The 21,461-nt window shown below is 38.5% G+C and overlaps 1 protein-coding gene across 1 annotated transcript in view; it reads right to left on the reverse strand.

Moving 5' to 3' along the window:
• Positions 1-868: 868 nt before the first annotated feature.
• The window catches only part of LOC135080965 (uncharacterized), a 35,242-nt gene continuing 14,649 nt past the window's right edge, over positions 869-21,461 (reverse strand). The window contains exons 3-5 of the mRNA XM_063975688.1: positions 16,889-17,199; positions 3,805-3,932; positions 869-1,073 (exon numbers count right to left, since the gene is read on the reverse strand). Of these exons, the coding sequence (XP_063831758.1) occupies positions 869-1,073; positions 3,805-3,932; positions 16,889-17,199 (644 nt within the window). The remainder of the gene's footprint in view (positions 1,074-3,804; positions 3,933-16,888; positions 17,200-21,461) is intronic.

The following is a 21,461-nucleotide window of genomic DNA, read 5'->3' on the forward strand; positions in this document are numbered from 1 at the left end:
TCCCTGTGCGAGGTGATAGACTTACCAGAGTCCCTGTGCGAGCTGATAGACTTACCAGAGTCCCTGTGCGAGGTGATAGACTTACCAGAGTCCCTGTGCGAGGTGATAGACTTCCTGCTGTCCAGAGACTCGGGGTTGAAGGTGCCGGAGCTCTCCATGAGCAGAGAGGACACCAGGCTCGGCAGAGACATGCTCATCAGCGACTCGCCGCTTTGGTACATGTTCAGATTTACCAGAGTCCCTGTGCGAGGTGATAAGACTTACCAGAGTCCCTGTGCGAGGTGATAAGACTTACCAGAGTCTCTGTGCGAGGTGATAAGACTCACCAGAGTCCCTGTGCGAGCTGATAGACTTACCAGAGTCCCTGTGCGAGGTGATAGACTTACCAGAGTCCCTGTGCGAGGTGATAGACTTACCAGAGTCCCTGTGCCAGGTGACAGACTTACCAGAGTCCCTGTGCGAGGTGATAAGACTTACCAGAGTCCCTGTGCGAGGTGATAAGACTTACCAGAGTCCCTGTGCGAGGTGATAAGACTTACCAGAGTCCCTGTGCGAGGTGATAAGACTCACCAGAGTCCCTGTGCGAGCTGATAGACTTACCAGAGTCCCTGTGCGAGGTGATAGACTTACCAGAGTCCCTGTGCGAGGTGATAGACTTACCAGAGTCCCTGTGCCAGGTGACAGACTTACCAGAGTCCCTGTGCGAGGTGATAAGACTTACCAGAGTCCCTGTGCGAGGTGATAGACTTCCTGCTGTCCAGAGACTCGGGGTTGAAGGTGCCGGAGCTCTCCATGAGCAGAGAGGACACCAGGCTCGGCGGAGACATCCTCATCAGCGACTCGCCGCTTTGGTACATGTTCAGACTTACTAGAGTCCCTGTGCGAGGTGAGACTTACCAGAGTCCCTGTGCGAGGTGATAGACTTCCTGCTGTCCAGAGACTCGGGGTTGAAGGTGCCGGAGCTCTCCATGAGCAGAGAGGACACCAGGCTCGGCGGAGACATCCTCATCAGCGACTCGCCGCTTTGGTACATGTTCAGACTGCCGCGCTCGTTCATCATGTTTGTTAGACCTCTGGGGAAATAAGAGAAGTTCATTTGAACACTATTTTTTATTGCAAAAAAGAATACATACATTAATGGCGAAAAATGGATAAAGTCAAAACACTATCTGCCAATTACAAACTAATAAGGTAAAAAGGACAGTATAATTCATGTCTTTTTTTGGCCTAAATGTGTTTAGAAACTAAACTGAACATTGAAAGTCGCAGTAAAGATGTTGACTAAACGGTTTTTGAGGATTTATAACGGTCCTTTGACGAAGTTCTTTTTACACAAATAAAACCTTATTTGATTACTAAAACTGTTTTCCTACATGTTTGCTTGCATGCAAAGTTAAAGTATATGCAAATTGTAACACCAATGTCCTATTTTTATGGAAGTAATACCAACTGAACGTTAATTGAGTTTACTCGTTTAGAATACCTGACACGAGTTTAACGATTGATTTGTACAACTACTACGCTGATGAATTTGCAACGACGTATGTAATTACAATGAGTACACACTACAAATACGTAAATAGCAATTAGTTTTCATAACAGCGATTACGTAGCGTGCACGTAAATTTTTTATCAATAAGACATTATTTTAGACGAGGAAATTCATTAGTCTACATTATTAAGATGTATGTATAACAACATTGTGTTGGAGCTGATCGCGTGGATAATCGTCTATCAGATCTTTACGAATTAGAAAGTGATGTTGTACTATTTTTAGCAAAGCCATACACTTTCTCGTGTATCATCTACTTAGTACATGCGGAGTCATTCGAGATGATTGACAAGAAAGGCAGCGACACGGTTGTCTTTTTATTTTGACAGTCAGCATTCAATTACTATTGTCAGGTGACTGACGCTCGTTCATTCACAAAATATAATGTAACGACTCATCTGTGAATTAGATTAGATTAAGCTACATCTAAAAGTTATTGTGCGTCTGCAGTAGCATTGAATCGACTAAGTAAATTAAGCTATTTTTAACCATTAGAGAATGTTATCATCATTCATCGTCATTATCATCGTTTAGCAGAACATAAACCTGAGTTGTAAAGCGTAAAGAGAACTTTATCATGGAAATAATGGGATGGGACTAAGTAAGGCCCCACAATTCCGTTTATCTATTTACATGGATATCGGATACCGTGTGGTTACGGTACAGAAGAATAGGACCACTCCCACTGCTTTAGTGGATGTCGTAAGAAGGTGAATAACGGATAAATAAACTTAACAGTTAACTCCTCAGGAGGGAGTCATGTTCCTGTAGTTGCGATTAAATGACCTGCCCCTTAGACAAGTGACAAAACGTGACAGTTGTAATTTCGAAAGGCTTACGCTGCGGTGTCTTTTAGTTCCGTCGCTCCGTAAAGAGATTCGATTTTCGGAGTGATCAAAAAGGGTATAATCGTGCTATGCTCGAAGTTTCCCTGCGTGATCGAATCAGAAATGAGGAGATGCGTAGGAGAACCAGAGTGACTGACATAGCCCGCATCGCTAAAATCAAGTCGCAGTGGGCGGGGCACATATCTCGTAGAGCTGATGGCCGCTGGGGCAGGAAAGTTCTTGAGTGGCGACCACGAGCCGGAAGACGTAGCGTGGGCAGGCCTCCCACTAGGTGGACCGACGATCTGGTGAGGGTCGCGGGAGGTGCCTGGATGCGAGCGGCGCAGGACCGGTCTTTGTGGAAATCCTTGGGGGACGCCTTTGTCCAGCAGTGGACGTCTTTCGGCTGAAACGAACGAACGAATGTGTTATCATTAGAGAATACAATCCCGACCATGTTTTACAATCCCGGGATTACGGGATTTTTGATGGGTAATCCCGGGATCCCGGGACTATCCCGGGATCAGCCTTATGTGGGAATTGGGTTCGATAATTGCAAACGTTGTGATAGGGATAGAGACATGCGATTTTTGGTTTTACGAAGGTAATACGATAGAGAATAATACAAAGTAATAAAAACTACCTGTTATAAGGGCATTTTATGGAGAAATTTATCAAATTAAAAAAAACTCAAAAATCAAAAAAAGTATAATTTTTTTATTATTTGTTGGCATTTTCTGAGTATTTTATGTATTTTTTTAGTATCGTCTGTTATTTAGCATTATTACTGTTTTTATTTTATCAGGATACTAGCTGTGCCCGCGACTTCGTACGCGTGAAAACCCGTTTTCGCAACATTTTTCATTATTGCTCTACTCCTATTGATCGTAGCATGATGTTGTATAGCCTATAGCCTTCCTCGATAAATGGGCTATCTAACACTGAAAGAATTTTTCAAATCGGATCAGTAGTTCCGGAGATTAGCGCGCTCAAGTAAACAAACAAACAAATAAACAAACTCTTCAGCTTTATAATATTAGTATAGATACCTCTTAGTTTAAAAATTATTAAGTTTTCTTTACAATAAGTAATTGGAAGAAAAAAAAATCTATAACAAAATAAAAAAAACGCAGAAATTTTTTGACCTCTTTTTTGTCGATAAAAATAGGTCTAGTTTCACCTAATTTTATATGTGCACTTTATCGTGACACACTGTATAATTTTATGCTAAGGTATAATCCAGGCAAGGTTAGTCAAGGCGCAACGGATCGTAGAATGCAAAATAGACTTGTTTATATCAATCCCGAAAATACCGGGATTAGCCAAGTACAGTCCCGGGATTTTCGGGATCAGAAAATGGTCGGGATCCCGGGATCCCGGGAATCGGGATCCCGGGATTGTATTCTCTAGTTATCATGTACTTACTTGTTGAATGTGTTGTGCAGGTTGTGCGCCGGTTGTGACAGGTCTATGTTGATCGGTTTGGACGGCAGGTGCTCCGACGACAGCCGGTCCGAAACCTCGGACGCCAGCGTCACGTCTAAGTCTTCCAACTGAAAAAAATATCACTTGATGAAGTTGACTTTTTTAAAATGCAGAACAAGGCAGGTACTTATTTGACCTACACTGTGAAATGAAATAAAGAATTGAGTGTTGAGTATTGACCCAGGGTCTTCTTTAACCTACTAGGAGCCCAGGGCACATAAGGATAAAGGGAAGCCCTTCTCATCTGGGAAAAGATCTTTTATGAGAATAGACGGGGGCCTCCTCGACCGCGGGGCCCTGGGCACCTGGGCCCAGAGTGCCCAGTGGGAAAGAGGGGTCTGATTTGACCGCAATCGCATCTGATGTTAAGTGAGATTTAGTTTAGGATGGTACATCATACCTGCCCTGTAAGTAGGCACATTCACATTTCAAGGTTTATCTCACAAGTGGGATGGTAATAGTATTAATGAGCCTACTATTTGTCCCTATAAAGCCAATCTTCTGATAGAGGCAGGAAGGGAGCTTATTACATTTAGAATTTCCCCAAGGAACTTTAAAGCATGGCTACATAGAAGTTACAGCTGTTGGAACAACTTGTTCTTGAACAACCTCTTGAGGTTGAGAATAGACCCGTATAGAAGCACTTAAAATTATTAACCGTGTGCAGTGTTAATTATTATATTTTTTTATTTGGATCAACGATAACAATTTATTGTATTATAATAAATTGGACGACCACAGATGATAAACTGTCTATCTATTCGTTTTTTACTCTAAGGAAAACCCAAGTACATTTAGATAAGTCGAATGTATATCGGTTGTAAGCTGTTTGAGCGTAATTTTCTTTCTGAACTTACAACAAAAAAGCGTTTGTAAGTCTGACGAACCTAATAAAACCATCATCTATTTGCACACTAATCAAGTGAGACATGCGGTGTGAAATAAAGCCTAATTGTGAACGTTAGACAAAAACTAAGCTACACAGACAGATTACCGGCTAATCAACCGCGGGCAAGGCCAATGGACCGTGGACTGAAGACAATATTGCACTGTATTACGTCACGGACTGTTCGTAATGAAATATAGGGCGGGCGCGATCAGGGTGTGGGATTATGACGTCACAAGCCATAATGGATGTTCTCTTTGACATTGCATTCCCTAGTGTTCTATTTAACGTTTCTTCTACGTCATAGAATACATTCTTTCTCGAAAGTCCTCAAAGTAATTTAGGTTAGTTCTTCTAAAATACATACTATATTACAAAACATTTGACACGGGCAAAGCAACGGTTAATGGTGAAGAAAAACAATAGTATGTTACTGTCTATTCTTATTTTTTGTTTAGATTAGAATATTAGAACAAAGGTAGAGTTTATAAAACCTTGTTAATGAAGTTCCCATAAGTTTTTAGACTGTATACCTCTGTATTTTACCGTGAGACTAAATTTTCCCAATTGATTAATGAATTCGGGATTGTACATCAATCCAACGATGTATTTTTTGGACTTTGTATCTTTAGTTTACTCAAAATGGATTGAGAAAAGACAGGTTGGTTGATTGCTAGCTGTACATGTTTCTCTACTTTTGACTAAAAAAAAGGTTCACTAAGCGAAAAGATATCGTTCAATGTATGGCTAGAGAGAGACAATATCGACTAAACTTTCGAGTGAGAGTTCCTCATCATTTCGTTACTTTCAAATCATATCGTTATGCAACTGATAGTTAAAGAATGTTAATTGAAAACAATAACAAGAAAAGGTGATTTACGGGTAATTCGGTGTTTATTTATGAAATTACTAACGGGCCGCCCTGGCTATGTTATATATGTTCTATAAATCATAAACGCAAATTATTTAATCGAATACGCATGAATCACAAGTTTCCGAAATCTTTGTGCGATGTTTGAATCGATAACACTATTATTAAACTGAAGAGTTTGTTTGGTTGAACGCCCTAATCTCAAGAATTTATTGGTCTGAGTTGAAAAATATTTTTGTTTTAGATAGTCCGTTTATCGAAGAAAGCCATATTCACGCTAAAAGCAGAGCTAGCAACGGAGAATCGATAAAAAAATGTCGCAAAAACGTGAAAAATATTCAAACTATTTTCACGCGTACGAAGTCGCGGTCACAGCTTTTGATAGACTACATTCCATTATTTCCATCCTTCATAAGTTGAGGATATTAATTTTATTTTGGTAATCTTGCAACAAGAACAAGTGCTAAAGTAACATACGTTTGCTAACCGTTAAAATGTAGTTTATTACAGCATTCACACAACATTTACATAGTCGGGTGCTTTTTATGCACCTATGTAAACACTCAGCCAAGCATGCGTCAATAAAAAGACCAATACTGACAATACTCTGTTTTATAACGATTATTTACATTTTACACTGTTTGATTTTAAAAAATATCGACTCACGAAGTCGTAAGAAAGCAATTTGTAATAATCTAAAATAAAAAACAAATTATTTTAATTGTATAAGGATAAGCAAAAGCTACTGTAAAGCTAAAATACCATCGTCTCTACAATTTCAAATTTCAATGCAGTATCTGCTAATATTACCGATGTTAAAAACTGACGAGTAGAAAATTAAGTCACTTCCTATTACAATAATTCATAGTAGCATCGTTTATCTTTATTTTTTAAAATATAACACTGCTGTTGGTAAACATTTAAATAAATAAATAAATAAATAAATAAATAAATAAACCTTTATTGTCACCATAACAAAAAAAATACAACTTTAACACAGCTTAACAATTAAAATTAAGGTGACAAGGGCATCCGGCTCAGCGTAAGCTGTACGGCACTAGGTCCATGCAGCGCTGGTTTTCAGCCGGTGCCAGTCTCCTGCACAGTAATACAGCGTACATAGGTAGGTGCAGTGATATAAAAAAGAGAAACAAGATTAAAATAAAAAACCACACATTTTTCATCACCAGTCACTAAGCCTCTCCCACACCGTCACACCGTCAGCTCGTTTAAAACAAAATAAAAAACAAAGGAAGAATCATTACCTATATGCGACTTCGTTCAAAATTAATTGTTTTTGAATAAGCGATTCCTTCATGGAAGCTTTAAAACTTAGCAAACAATCTTTGCTTCGCATGGGTGGGGGAAGATTGTTCCAGATCTTTGATGCCGCATATTTAAAAGAACCTTTAAAGCCTTGTGTCCTGTGTATGGGTATACACAATTTATCTCCCACTCTGCCACGAGTGTTCAGACCATGTGCGTTCTTTGTCCACTCAAGTTTCTCGTAGAGGTAATGAGGTGTATGACTTTTGACAATTTTATGCATAAGAGTCATAAAATGTAATTCTCGTCGTGCTGACATCTTAAGAACCCGTTCCTTATTAAGGTAAGGTGTAACATGAGAACGTTTTGGTATTTGGAAGCAGAATCTAGCGCAAGCGTTTTGAACACGCTGAATGGCCTTCTCAGTCACAACCAGAATGCGAGGGTGATAGACTACGTCACAGTAGTTGAACTGGGAAAGAATTAAGGAGTCTACCAGTATAATCCTAATCCGTACGGCCAAAAAGTCTCTAATGTGGTATAACATTTTGAGGCGATAGAACGCGCCACGAATCTTAGCACTAACGTGCTCGACGAACCTCATCTCTGAGTCCAACATTAGACCCAGATTCCTTGCGACATTTACGCGTTCCAACCTCTCATCATTAATAAGGATAGCCGGATTATTTTGACATATTTGCCTACACTGATGTCTCGAACCTAAGACCATAAATTTTGATTTCGTGGGGTTGAGTACTAAATTGTTTTTAGCTGCCCATTTAAAGATGCTGACCAGATCCTCATTGAGTTTTAATTCGGCTTCTCTGATGTCAGTTGGTTTAAAAGATGTGTAAATCTGAGTATCATCAGCATAGAGATGCAGCTTTGAATGTTGCACACAATTCAGCAAGTCCGCCGTAAAGATGATGAAGAGAATTGGACTCAGAATTGAGCCCTGTGGTGTACCTCTTTCCACTTGTTCAATATTTGACCTGATCAAAAGTCCATTTTTGTCCTCCAACTCAACAAACTGCCTCCTATTTGTCAAGTATGAGTGGAACCAGTCACATGCAGGCACCGAAATACCGTAAAACCTGAGTTTGGCAAGTAGTAGTTCAGCACTCAGACAGTCGAAAGCTCGAGAAAAGTCCAAGAGCACCAGAAAACTACCCATTCCCAAATCGGAAGCCGAGATGATATCATCAGTGAGTTGTAATAGCGCTGTAGCCGTACTATGACCCTTGCGGAACCCGGACTGGACCGATGGTAAAATTTTTTCTTGCTCTAAATATTTAGTCATCTGTTTGCATACTACCCTCTCTATAATTTTGGATAAAACAGGTAATATACTAATTGGCCGCAAATCCTTATATTCCTGCACTGAAGATCCTTTTGCTATGGGTTTTATTTTGGCCAGCTTCCATGGCTCAGGAAACACTCCAGTAGTGATTGATTTATTAATTACATGGGTAATAAAAGGCAATGTAACTGGAAGAGTCATACGTAACATGTGAACTGATATTGTATCATGACCAGCAGCACCTGTTTTTATACCAGTTATAGTATTTTTCACTTCTATTTCAGAACAAGTACTTATATTGAAAATACCTTCACCGAATTTATTTCTCTGGAAGAACGTCATAGTGTCCTGATCAACGTCAGAATTTCCCGGTACATTCAAGAAGAACCTATTTATCTCGTCAGGTTTGTGTAGGTCACCTGGGATTATTACCGAGCTCTCATCTCCCAATAGAGAATTACTCTTTAAATTTTTCCACATTTCATTTGGATTATTCCTGTTTTTATTCACATAGTAAGTGAAAAATGCAGCCTTTTCCCGTCTCAAGGTACTGGTAACCAAATTTTTTAATGTCCTATAATACTCCCATTTAGAGTCCTCCCCTGTCTTACGAGCCCTGGTCAGAGCTTTATCTCGCAGTGTCATCATTTTCTTAATGTTGTGAGTTATCCAAGGACAATTTTTATTTGCATTTGATTTTTTGTAACGCAGTGGTGCATGTTTATCGAATAAAATTGTGATAAGCTCATTGAATTTGCTAACCATCGCATTTACATCTCCACAATCATAAATATCTGTCCAGGGTAGGTCGTGGAGATCAGTTATAAACGAGCGTTCATCTATACCTGCCAGAGAACGGGCCAATACATATCTGGAAACGGGCCTAGGTTTACATATCCTCAGTTCTGTCATTACTAAAGCATGGTCACTGAGTTGAGGATTGTGATGTACAGTACAATTTTGGACCAGAGGTGGACTATCCGTAATTACAAGATCTATAAGAGTGGAAGAAGCATCATTTACTCGGGTAGGTTCCCCAACTATCTGTGTCAAGTTATGTCCAATAAAGAATTCTTTTAAATCTTCCGTTTGTCTTCCACGTCCCAAAAAGTCAATGTTAAAATCCGTTAGAATAAAAATGTGTTTACAGGATCTGAATGCGTTAACCGACTCACCCAAATCCTCCAAAGCTGTTTTATATGGAATCGATTCTGGTCGGTAGGCCGTGCCTATTGCTATTTTCCCAACACCTGGTAGTCTTAACTCTAACCACATTTGTTCCAGGCTCGATGCCGGATGGGATCGGATTCTTATTTGTAGGTCTTTTTTGATGAAGAAACCAACTCCTCCACCCCTAGCACCTCCCGACCTTGACTTGTGTTTCAAGGAGTAGTCTGGTAAGACTATGGTAAACTTATCTTCTCCTTCCTTGAGCCAGGTTTCATTTAGTGCCAGAACATCAGGCTTATGCATATCAACACACGCAAATAATTCATCCCTCCCCGTATTAAGTGAACGTACATTTAGTAGTCCCAATTTTAAATTATAATGCCTCTTACGAGTCATTGGCTTGACGGTAGAGGAGGAAAATGAGACAGATTGTGTTAAATTTCACCCAGTAGTAGAAATAAAAAAAATAATAAAAAAACAAAGATTTTACTATTCTTTAGTGTTTCTGTGTGATGAGAGATGCATGCCAAAATGAATACATACAAAAAGATAAAAAAGTCACAAAACATCTAGTAACATTATTATCTATAATAGGTACCTATCTATTTAAAAGAGGCTAACAGACCCGATAATGCCCTGAAACATTTGGACACTGGAAACAAAATAAAATAAAATATATCTATGATTAGTCAAACAATAACTTTGTAAATATTTTGTAAATTAAATAACACATAGCAATTTTGAAAGTTTCGTTTTTAAGTAGCTTTAAGTCTTTTGTAAGTAGAAAAAAACTTTTAATACAACGTTATCTCAAAAAATAAAATCCTAATAACTTCCCTAAATATATTCAAACAATATTTAAAATTAAGTTTATGATGCCGCCATAAAGTTTAGTTAATCAAATTGGTAAACATTTTACATTAATTTAAACAGTCATTGAAGTAATATGAACTATGTAATAACATTATTATAACTCATTGAAAGTAGGTAGGTACTTTAGTTCCAGTGTCTTCCTTCAGAAATTCATTTTTAGAAATTAGTTGTGGCGTTACATTCATAATAGCTACTCGTAGGTACTTAGCAATCTCCACTTACATAATATTATGTAGTTCGAGCACTAAAAAGAAATAACTCCAGTATGTACCAGTAATTACCCCTAAAACACAAAAAAAAATGAAATAAATAAATCTACCTATTCATTTAGTACGTGTACTTATACTAGTTTCATTTTCATTAAATATCTGGTTTAAATCTTGGATGGTTGAAATTCGATGAACATTTTCGCCTTCACTTCTCCTGGCTAATATTTGACCATTCTTTGTCCAGACATACTTCCACTGCAATCGCCGCGCCTCTTCCTTCGCTTGATGAAACAAATTCTTATTTAATTTAGTGAGACGCTCATTCAAATAAATATTGGACCGCGGGCCCGGCAAGCCCATATCGGTTGTAGACAGAGATCGCCGCGCGCGAGCCGCCTGAAGCAGACAGTCGCGCACCGAGCGCCTCACGAGACGCACAACGAGTGTGCGCGGGCGCCTCCGCGCGTTATCGCTGCTATCGGCGATTAAGCGTCGCGGACCCGACCGGAACACATCTGCCACATCTTGGTCTTGTATGTCAACGCCAATCTTGGAAGCAATTGTTTTCACGATATGGAGCGGGCTTTCATGTTCATTCTCTGTAATTCCCGATATCTCGAGTTCGTTCGATAATAACAGCTGATCCCGATTATTAATCTCGTTTTTGAGTTCAGTGATTGTCAGTTCCAGTCCCACATTTGAGCCCTCAGGCTTTTGCTGGTTCTCCAGGGCACCTATTCGCTGGTCCAAGGCAGCTACGGATTTGGAGATTTCCCTTACATTTGACTTGCATGTCGAAAGCTCAGTTTTAATTTCTCCTAATTCGATACGCAGGTTGGATATTTCCTCACGCAGGTTCTTTGTTTCGTCCCGCAGTGCACTTATCGCTGCGACCAACTCTTTACCCCAGTTGACGTTTATTTCAGACGTATCACCGCTGGGGCTGTATTCTTGACTCTTAGATTGGCCTGGATTAGAACCTTCGTCATTCAAGCCCTTCACCGGTGTGTCCGTGTTGTCCTGCCTTGGTGTTTTAACTGCGCAACAAGGACAAATCCATGCTTTAGGGCTATTTGTTCCCAAGGCAACGCACTGCTTATGGTAGATTCCCTTACATTTCAAACATGTTGCGCCACCTGCCGCCGTCATGAACTTTCCGCACGCACCGCAGTTTTTATTGCTTGGCATGTTTATCAATAATTGTTATTGATCGTTGTTTACGTGTTTACGTTGAGATCGAGAATGAAAGTGCGTTCGAGAGATGGCGCTGTTCAATATAGTAATTTATTACGGTGTTTTTGAAGAAAAACCAATACAAATAATACTTTCATGTGTTTTCTTCTCGAGTTTATATCATTAACAATCGTGAGCAGCAACAAATACTGGATTATCGATCACCATTCAGCAAAATTATCAGCGTTCGAGTCACAGGTTGAGAGGTAATTAATTAGTACACTTCATATCAAACCAACATTTCACTTTCAAAGTTTGCACTCCTTACATCACACAGAGTCACCTTTTTAATGTTATTTAAACATCTAAATATTTTTAAAATTAAAAATAAGTGGAGCTGTATATTCACACTGTGACTACCCACGTTTTGAAATCGTTACCTGTTAACTACAATTACAAGTTAAAACAATACTTATTTCTTAGGAAAAAGGTTTCATTATTAAATGACAATTACATGCGACGCTTAGTTAGTAAATAACTTGTTTATGTATATTTTGTAACTAAAGTAATGTGGCCTATATGCTCACTTGTGTACGTCACACTACAATAGCACGTGAAGTTAAATACTGGTGTACCTTAAGCAGTTGTCATAAGTGTCATTTTGCCACAAAAATGGGTAGCATGGTGTGCATTCGAACAACAATTATACATACGTGACATACATTAAATAAGATTATTAATGAAAGAAGTACATAATGTGTTTTATTGTGTAAATAATATCTAATTATGCAACATCATTTCACGGTCACGCTAACCTTTATTGTTAACTTTTACATAACCGTTCGCACAGTTTGTGAGAGGTAACATTAACACAGTCGTGTAACCTACTTAAATAATATTACTCATGCTTCTTTTCTAGATTTAATATTGACGTAGTTTATTTTAATTCAATATTAATAGAAAATTAAATGTTTTTTACATCTACCAGTCAACGTATACAAATACATAATAAATAATAATACATTAAATATAAATAGCCAAAGTTTTTTATTCAGTACTTAGGCCCTTCCCAGGGCGCTTATACACGTCCCAAATACAAATAGCTTGCCCAGACACTACTTCAGGACAACATATTAGCTTTCTGCCCCGTACAACCAAACTGTGGAATGGACTGTCGTCTGCGGTGTTTCCGGACGGATACGACCTGCAAGCTTTCAAGAGGAGAGCGTATCTTTACCTTAAAGGCCGGCAACGCACCTGTAACGCCCCTGGGTCTGCGGGTGTCTATGGGCGACGGTAATCACTTACCATCAGGTGATCCGTTTGCTCGTTTGCCTCCTATCACATAAAAAAAAAAAAAAAAAAAAAAAAACATATGGGCTAGTGCTGAGAAGTGGCTGAAGAAACTAACGCCCGTATTCACAAACATTACTATGAGGTCTCACAGTGCGCGTGGACGCACAGGGTGATACACGAACGAATGACAGAGCCACAGAGCTCTATTCAACGCTGTGCGTTCGATTTGCTGCTTCACTTAAGCAAGCATCGTTTGTGAATACGGGCGTCAGCCACTTTTGCCCCAGATGCTTTTTATCATGCTATTTTGACTCTGTAGAGATTCGAATCCACGACTAGACTGGTAGTGGTCATATACGCGAAACACCAGCCCACTTGAATTATGTAACTCTATGTTTCTTCTCTAGAATTAGTTTCGACGTCAAATTGTTTAAATCAAGAAATACAAGAAGAAATGATCATATAGTTTCAAGGCTCGCCAAAGAATGAATCATCCCCTTAAAGCTGTAATTTTGGCAACTTGCATTGCATTCTAGACACTTGCCGCCATCCTAGATAATTCTGACTTATGACTAATAGTTGGTACATAATAATAATTGGGCTACGCTTCCTACATTGTTTCATATCATAATGTTAACAAAATATACTACAGTAGCTGTATAACGACTTCGTACGTGTGTAATAAATAGTTTGTATAACATTTTCCGTTTTTTGTAACATTTTTCTTTACTGCTCCGCCCCTATTGGCTGTAAGGGTGACGTTATTTAGCCTAAAACCTTCCTTGATAAATGGGCTATCTAACACAAAAATATTTTTTCAAATCGAACCAGTAGTTCCTGAGATTGGCGAACAAACAGACTCTTCAACTTTGTAATAATTTTAAGTATAGATGTATTACATCTATCTACCTAGTACCTACATAATGTACTTTACGTGATTGATTATTATTATGTATGTTGACTATTTAGTCCAGTCAATGAATGCCTTAACGACGGCGTAGAGAGAAATCCGTGGAACACAATTTCTGACCTCGGGACTTTATTTAGCCTAGTTAGGTGGTGAACATAGCAAAAGTCCCCGCCCTTAGCCCTTGAGCCGGCAGGGAGAGGGGGGTTTAAAGGTACCACTTTTCGGTTTTTCGCTTAATCCTCGGAAACTATGCATCCTAGTGACATGACTACTATGAACCAAAAAAAGCTTATTCAATTTGCTACAGGCGAGACCGTCAAATTTTTCTATATCTTGTATAGTTTTTGCGGCATCTGCTCTAGAAGGTCTGTAAAATTGGAAATTTAATTTTTGTCTTACATGTTCCTATCAGGAGAAAATCGACTAAATCAACATTGAGCAAACACTATAGACATGCGGGAGCATGTTAAGCCTAGTTCCACGGAGGGGACTGCACCGTGCGTATATTTATACGAACCAATTGGAGCCACTTTTGACTCCTCATCATTCCAAAACTACTGTGCATTAACTCTTCAAAGGATGATGGGCACTTTTCTATGGAATCTGGGCGTAAAACCAACAGAAATGTAACTACTACTGTTTGTTAGGACTTAATATCAGAAATATATTTTCATATAAATAACTACCAAAAACTCCCGGGTTTGCTTGGAAATTGACATAATATGTAATAATAATAGGTGCTTTATTGCGCAAACTAAAATATTATTAATTAATATAACTTATCTACTTACATTTTAAATACATTAAGCTATTTATCCATTATTATGTCCAACAGTCCAGAAGTGGGGCCAACAAATGGTTTATTTGAACCATGTTCTACATTATAAGGACCATACCTAGGTACCTACCATTTAGAGAAATGACACGAAACAGTCATGTTTCAATGGGATTTCTACCATTTAAGTTGTAGTGTTGTCGCATAATAATCGATCACGGATCGATTATTAATCGATATTGCCAAATCACGATTTATCGATTAACAATTCGATTAATCGATTTTATTGATTACCATCATTACTATCATTTGATTGTTAATTCAATTCCTTATTTTTAGCAATATAATCGATTATTGCAATCGAATAATCGATTATGATTTATTCAGTATACATACTTACTAAATCGATAGAATCGATAGTAAGATATGATACAATACTCTCAATATGATCGATAAAAGCAATCTAATTGACCCAATACTATTTTTATTACCCTAATGTGATGTGAAATACTATGGAAACTTTGCATATTCAACGACCTCTATCTCCGTATCCCCGCGTATTTCAGGATTGTTGTCATACTATGAAATGAAGTACTAGTATTAAACTTTAATTTAGTATACTTTTTATTTCTGTTGGTTTAACGCCCAATATGCCCATCATCCTTTGGCTCATGTATTGAGACTTGCAAGATATACATCAGCTTTAAATTTCATAAATATACCTCAAACGGTTATTTAGGTATTGACGTTCAAAAATCGACATTTAGAACACTAAAATCTATCTATCACCTGTGAAATGGTAAAATTTACTGGTTTTTTATTTGTTCCTTTGTATTTGCATAACTACCTTTCTGGATGCCAAATTTGAACATCAATTCGTCATCTGGAAGTGGTTAGAATTTGGTATATAGGTCAGACATGTAGATTTTTGGACGTCAATACCTAAAGAACCGTTTGGGGCATATTCATGAAATTTGAAGCTGATATATATCTTGCAAGTCTCAACACATGAGCCAAATTTGAAGTGTTAATGCACAGTAGTTTTTGAGTGATGAGGAGTCAATAGTGGCTCAAAGTGGTTCGTCTAAATATACGCACGGTGCAGTCCCCTCCCTGTAACTAGGATTAACATGCTCCCGCATGTCTAGAATGATTGCTCAATGTTGATTTAGTCGATTTTCTCCTGATGGGAACATGTAAGACAAAAATAAAATTTCCAATATTACAGACCTTCTAGAACAGATGCCGCGAAAACTATACAATTTATCAAAAAAGTTGACTATCTCACCTGTAGCAAATTGAATATGCTTTTTTTGGTTCATAGTAGTCATGTCACTAGGACGCATAGTTTCCGAGGATTAAGCGAAAAACCGAAAAGTGGCACCTTTAAACCCCCCTCTCCCCGCCGGCTCAAGGGCTAAGGGCGGGGACTTTTGCTATGTTCACCTCCTAACTAGTCTAAATAAAGTCCTGAAGTCAGAAATTGTGTTCTACAGTTTTCCATCTATAATGCTTTATTGACTGGACTAATTATTTAAAAACAATTACTCAATTGTCCCAAATAATAGTCCGTCTGTGTAAAACAATGTTGACATATCGATTTATGAGTTCGATTACCTATATCCGAAAATATCCTAAAGTTTTTATTATGGGGAAACATGGGCTGTAAAAGCTATTGGAAAAACTACTTACAGTGCATTAGCCGATTGATAAACTAGAAAGAAATCTACTTAAAAACTTTATACCTCTTAAAGAGTGGATAATAATATTGAACCTGGACCGGAGAAAATAAATAACACTGAGTCATGAACCTGACTAAGAAGGTTGACAATCGCTGGAGCGTTAACCCTTATAACGCTGAGAGAGATGGGGGAAAATCGAATTATGGCTTTATCAGTCGATGGAAAATTACAGATTAATTATATTGATCATCAAGTTTAACACAATTTTATGAAGTTGTTATGTTGGATATTATATTCTTTTGCAACAAACATGTATAGTTGTATAACAAGTAAGACTCATCGAACGGTGCATATACAGGGCGCTTCCAACCAGTCAAACTAGAAATCCTTAAACTTAAGTGAAGCAGCAAATCGAAGCGATCGAGCTGTCTGATTGGTTCGCGTGTCACCCTGTGCGATGTTTGTGAATACGGGCGTAATGTACAGACGAGGGCACGTGAAGGTAAACACTGACAGTTGTATTAAGAGCGATATTTGCAACATCTAACGTGCTGTCGTCTATACTGTAGATGACGTCCTGTGGCTGAAATAATGATAATGAATCGGTACATACCTGCGGATCGTCATCTTGTACTAAACTCCGTCTCTTCATCGCGTACTCTTTGACCGCCGTACTGTTCTCTGTATTCGTATCCACATTGAACGTCTTCAGCCTCAGCATGGGACTGATGGGCCCCAAAGGCATGCTGTATTTGTTGTACGTCAGGTATTTGTTGGCGGACTGATGCAGCGAGTTGTTCGGCGATGCGTTGTTGGAAGAAACCTCGACGATGCTCTGTATAGAGGGCCGCTGGACGCGTTTCTTCGGCTTGACGTATGTGCGGGAGTCGAATTTGTGCTTATCTGGCATTGAGAGGACTTCATCTGAAACAAATTGAAATTGTTAACCCTATGATTATGAAACACATCATAACTATACCTAGAAGGAAATTTAAACCTACAGTGTCCCAGAATGGGTGAATCAAACAAAAAAAAAAAATTCCGACCTCAAAATTTTTTTTTCATATTTTTTAGTAGAGCTACCTCCCCTATCACTTTGATTCACCCATTCTGGGACACCCTGTATGTAGTTAAGTCGTATTGGATGCATCAAACAAGGCTTTCTGTCGAAGGCGATTTTGAGGTCGCTGGCCTTACTTGGATTAAGGCAAGGAAGATGTAAGATAAGGAAAATTAGCGGAAGCTGGTGGATGCTGTTGGAACCAGTAGTACAGGAACAGCATCTTGATTGAATTTCTTATTAGTTTTAGATAGATGAGCATATAATTTACTTAAATTAATAATAATACATGACTTGATCATTTTTTGGTAAACTATCTATAGCTCGTTACTAACGTTACGTTACGATTTTGGAGCTGCAATTAAAAAGATTAATTGAAATCACATTCCGAAAACTATTACATATTTGGAAGAGCCTGCCTAATCCAAATTATATTGAGGTATTCACGTCGTTACATCAGTCCCAATTTTAGAGAGATGGTCGCGGCAGATAACCGAGCGATGAGGTTAACAAACCCATTTCAAAAATCGCATCTAAAACTTGACCAAATCACACCACAGGAAATTCCACCTTATGGCATCAGTGGTACGTTGCATTTTCGTGGGTAAAGAAATTATAGATGGAGTGATGCAAAATAAAGAGTTCGAAATTCAGTTGGCGACGCCATTGAAGTAATTGGCGCCCAAATTGGTTGAACGATTTGCAATTGGTATGCATTGCGGCTGGGTTCCGTCAGGAACTTGGGTGACAGTATTGACAGCTGTTATTTTGTATATGGTGGTGACACCTGATCGGCAGGTCGATGATCGTTAAGAAACGTTTGTGTCATGCACTCATAATGTCGTTACTTATTTAATGTGTCTTTCACTTTGTAACAATTAAGCTGGTCTTGACCTATACGTACTTTCACTGCCTTATTAGCGAATGATGATGATGAAATTATTGCTTGAAGACTTCTGAAGTAATTTAAGACAATTGCACAGAAAAACAAAGATGTTGGCGCGATAATAGAACCTTGAAAGACTTGTACCGTTTTAGTTTAGTTACTTTTTATTTTGATGATTATGACCAAAATATCTTGGTGCCAAAACACAAATGCGTAGACGATACGATAAGATATAACGAATGAGTGTTGTATTGACCCTAATACAATTTCCTTATCTTGTTCAAAAGCAATTATCTGGACGGCCATAATTTACGAAAAGAAAGCGGTAACGTTTATTACGATTCATTGCGCTACTTGTCCATGCACGGTGCGTCCGACCATAGGTAATGCCCTTCCTACTTCAACCCACGCGCTTGTGATGTTCCCAAAAAGGGCCACAGTGATAAACGAAAAGACTTGTCATAAAAGGTCATGGTACACTTTTTTTATCCACAACGAGGAAGCTCTTGGCCTGTATCTTATCTGATGGTAAGTGATGATCAGGCCGAAGGTGGAAGCGAACTTCACCCGGAATCCTCAACCATAGAGGAACTGGCTATCTTACCTCTAACTGCCGGAACACAACAATGCAGTTAACATTGTTGTTATGGCGACAGACTTAGGTAAGATGGTGGTAGCTAGCCAGGCGGACTTGGAACAAGCCCTACCACCAACCAAACCGAACAGAAAATTCTGCCCCCACTGGGGATCGAACCCGGGACCTCTGCGTCTGAAGCAGGTGGTCTAACCACTAGACCACAGCGGCACTTGAGTAGAAGACTTTATTCTCTAATTCTCTACAGCCTTGGCCAAAAGTATTGAGCACCCCCTAAATACTGCTTATCCCTTCATTTGGCAGTGATGCTTTTAAGCAACAACCACTTTGAATATTTCTACAGCAGCAAATAATAAGTTTTGTGCAAATCATTCGATTTTGTTACGAAGCTTAGTTCAGCAAAACACTAGTAAATCGGTCGTCGACTGAGTTTTGAGTGATTTCATATCAATATTTCTGTCAGACGCCAAGATGACGCGCAATGAGAATAACAAAGACGGAAGTTTTATGATTTTGTACTATTTTATCATCTCTAATTGTTTTTGTTTTGTCTAAATTTTATTCATAATAAATCAAACTAATCATATAAAGCAATATTTGGCGTAGAAACTGTGTTTTCTAATACATGACATGCTTCCGAACCTCGATGTTGCCTAGAAGCATCAGTGCCAAACATCTAACAAAATAGGTTTAGCTTTTTGTTAATACAAAAGAGTGTCAATACACAATAAATCAATCATGTATTACATGAATAATGATATAGAGATGGTATAGTAATTACTTTTGATGCAATTATGGACCCTGTCGGGCACAGCATTTTAGGAGAGAGGAAGAATTTGCTGTCTGTCTCTGTGTTGTCTGTCTTCACACTTATACCGCTGAACTGATTTAAATGATAAACACATTTTTCTTCCGTTAAAGTCAACAACTATAGCAGATAACGGTAACATACCAGTTTCAGAAGCTAAAGAGAAAATAAAAAGCCAACTTTGGCTCGGCATATTGATCGTGAAGTATGATGACATACGTCATCTATCAAATGTTGGTGAAAAAGGTCATTGTCGACTTTGCGAAAATGGCCAAAAAAAGTTTAATGCATAAAATGTGAAATACGATTGATTTTTTTAAGATTTTTATATAAAAAAAATAATTCTATAATATATCTCAATGTTTTATTTAAGTACCCCTATTTGGCAATGTGGTAAATAAGCAACAATCGTTTTTCGCGAAAATACCAACCAAATATTTTTTTTACTATTTTTCTTAACTTTATTTGATAGTAACAATTAGGTCTAAATAGATTTTATTGAAAAAATCAAACAATTTGTGTCTTGCCAAATGAAGGGTTATACATGATAACTATAAAAGATACTCAAAGATATTTGATAAAAACCTTTCTTTGACAGGTTTTGAAACATAAACTCACGGCACAACGTGCAATAAAACACGTTTCGAGATGTTTAGCTATGATACTGTAGTATTGTTAGTCTTTGAAAAATCATAAAAAAACTTCTTCCGACCTCGCTGCTGAGTTATCAGCTGAAATTAATACGCCGATTTCTGCAAGAACAACTCGCAGAAGACTCCAAGAAGCTGGGCTTAAGGGCTATACAGCCAGAAAGAAGCCATGGCTCTCAGTAAAGACCAAAACAGCTCGTTACGAGTAGGCTTTAAAATACCAAACTTTTACCGAGGAAGATTGGAAAAATATTGTGTGGTCAGATGAATCAAACTCTGAGGTAAGTTAGCCAATATCATGTAATAACAATACGCGACAATAATATTATAAAACTATATTTGTAAAAATAAATATTGGACCGAAAAACACTTAACAAAATTTCGTTACTTTACAGATTGTTGGCACACCTGGTGTGACATTTGTCCGTCGTCGAGTAGACGAAGAATTTACCCCGGAGTGTAAGGTACCTACCGTCAAACATGGCGGCGGTAGTGTGATGGTCTGGGGGTGCATGAGCGCCGCAGGAGTTGGGGAAATGTTTGTGTGTGAAGGACGCATGGACTCTACAAAGTACATAAACGTTCTTGAATCCGCACTTCTGCCCTCGTTTACAACACTTTTTGGTGACACCAACATGGAAAGCGTCAAATTCCAGCAGGATAACGCACCTTGTCACAAACGATGGCTTGGTTTAGTGCCAATAACATCGAGCTGCTTGAATGGTCTGCCCAGTCACCAGACCTGAACCCCATCGAGCATTTGTGGGGTCTATTGAAGGGCAAGGTCCGGCGCCATTGAATAAAAACAAAAGAAGACCTAAAACGTCGCTTGCGGGAAGAGTGGAACGCTTTAACATGTGACGATTGTAATAAATTAGTACAATCTTTACCAAAAATAACTTCTGCAGTAATTAAGGCAAAGGGTGGTCCAACAAAGTATTAATTTTTTGTTGTTAATAAACGATATAAAACTGTTAAAAACTGTTTTGATTCAGACACATGTATAATTCCTTCAAAATTAATAAATATCATGGGTGCTCAATACTTTTGGCCAAGGCTGTATATTGCCAATAGAAATTCATCTAAACCACAACGCAACAAGACCTCACATGGATCAGTGCACTCATGCCTTTATACACTTCTGCGAACTTTCATCGGCATGCATTGATTACAGTCAACACTCAACA

The sequence above is a fragment of the Ostrinia nubilalis genome, chromosome 19, assembly GCF_963855985.1.
Source record: "Ostrinia nubilalis chromosome 19, ilOstNubi1.1, whole genome shotgun sequence".
Classification (NCBI taxonomy): domain Eukaryota; kingdom Metazoa; phylum Arthropoda; class Insecta; order Lepidoptera; family Crambidae; genus Ostrinia; species Ostrinia nubilalis.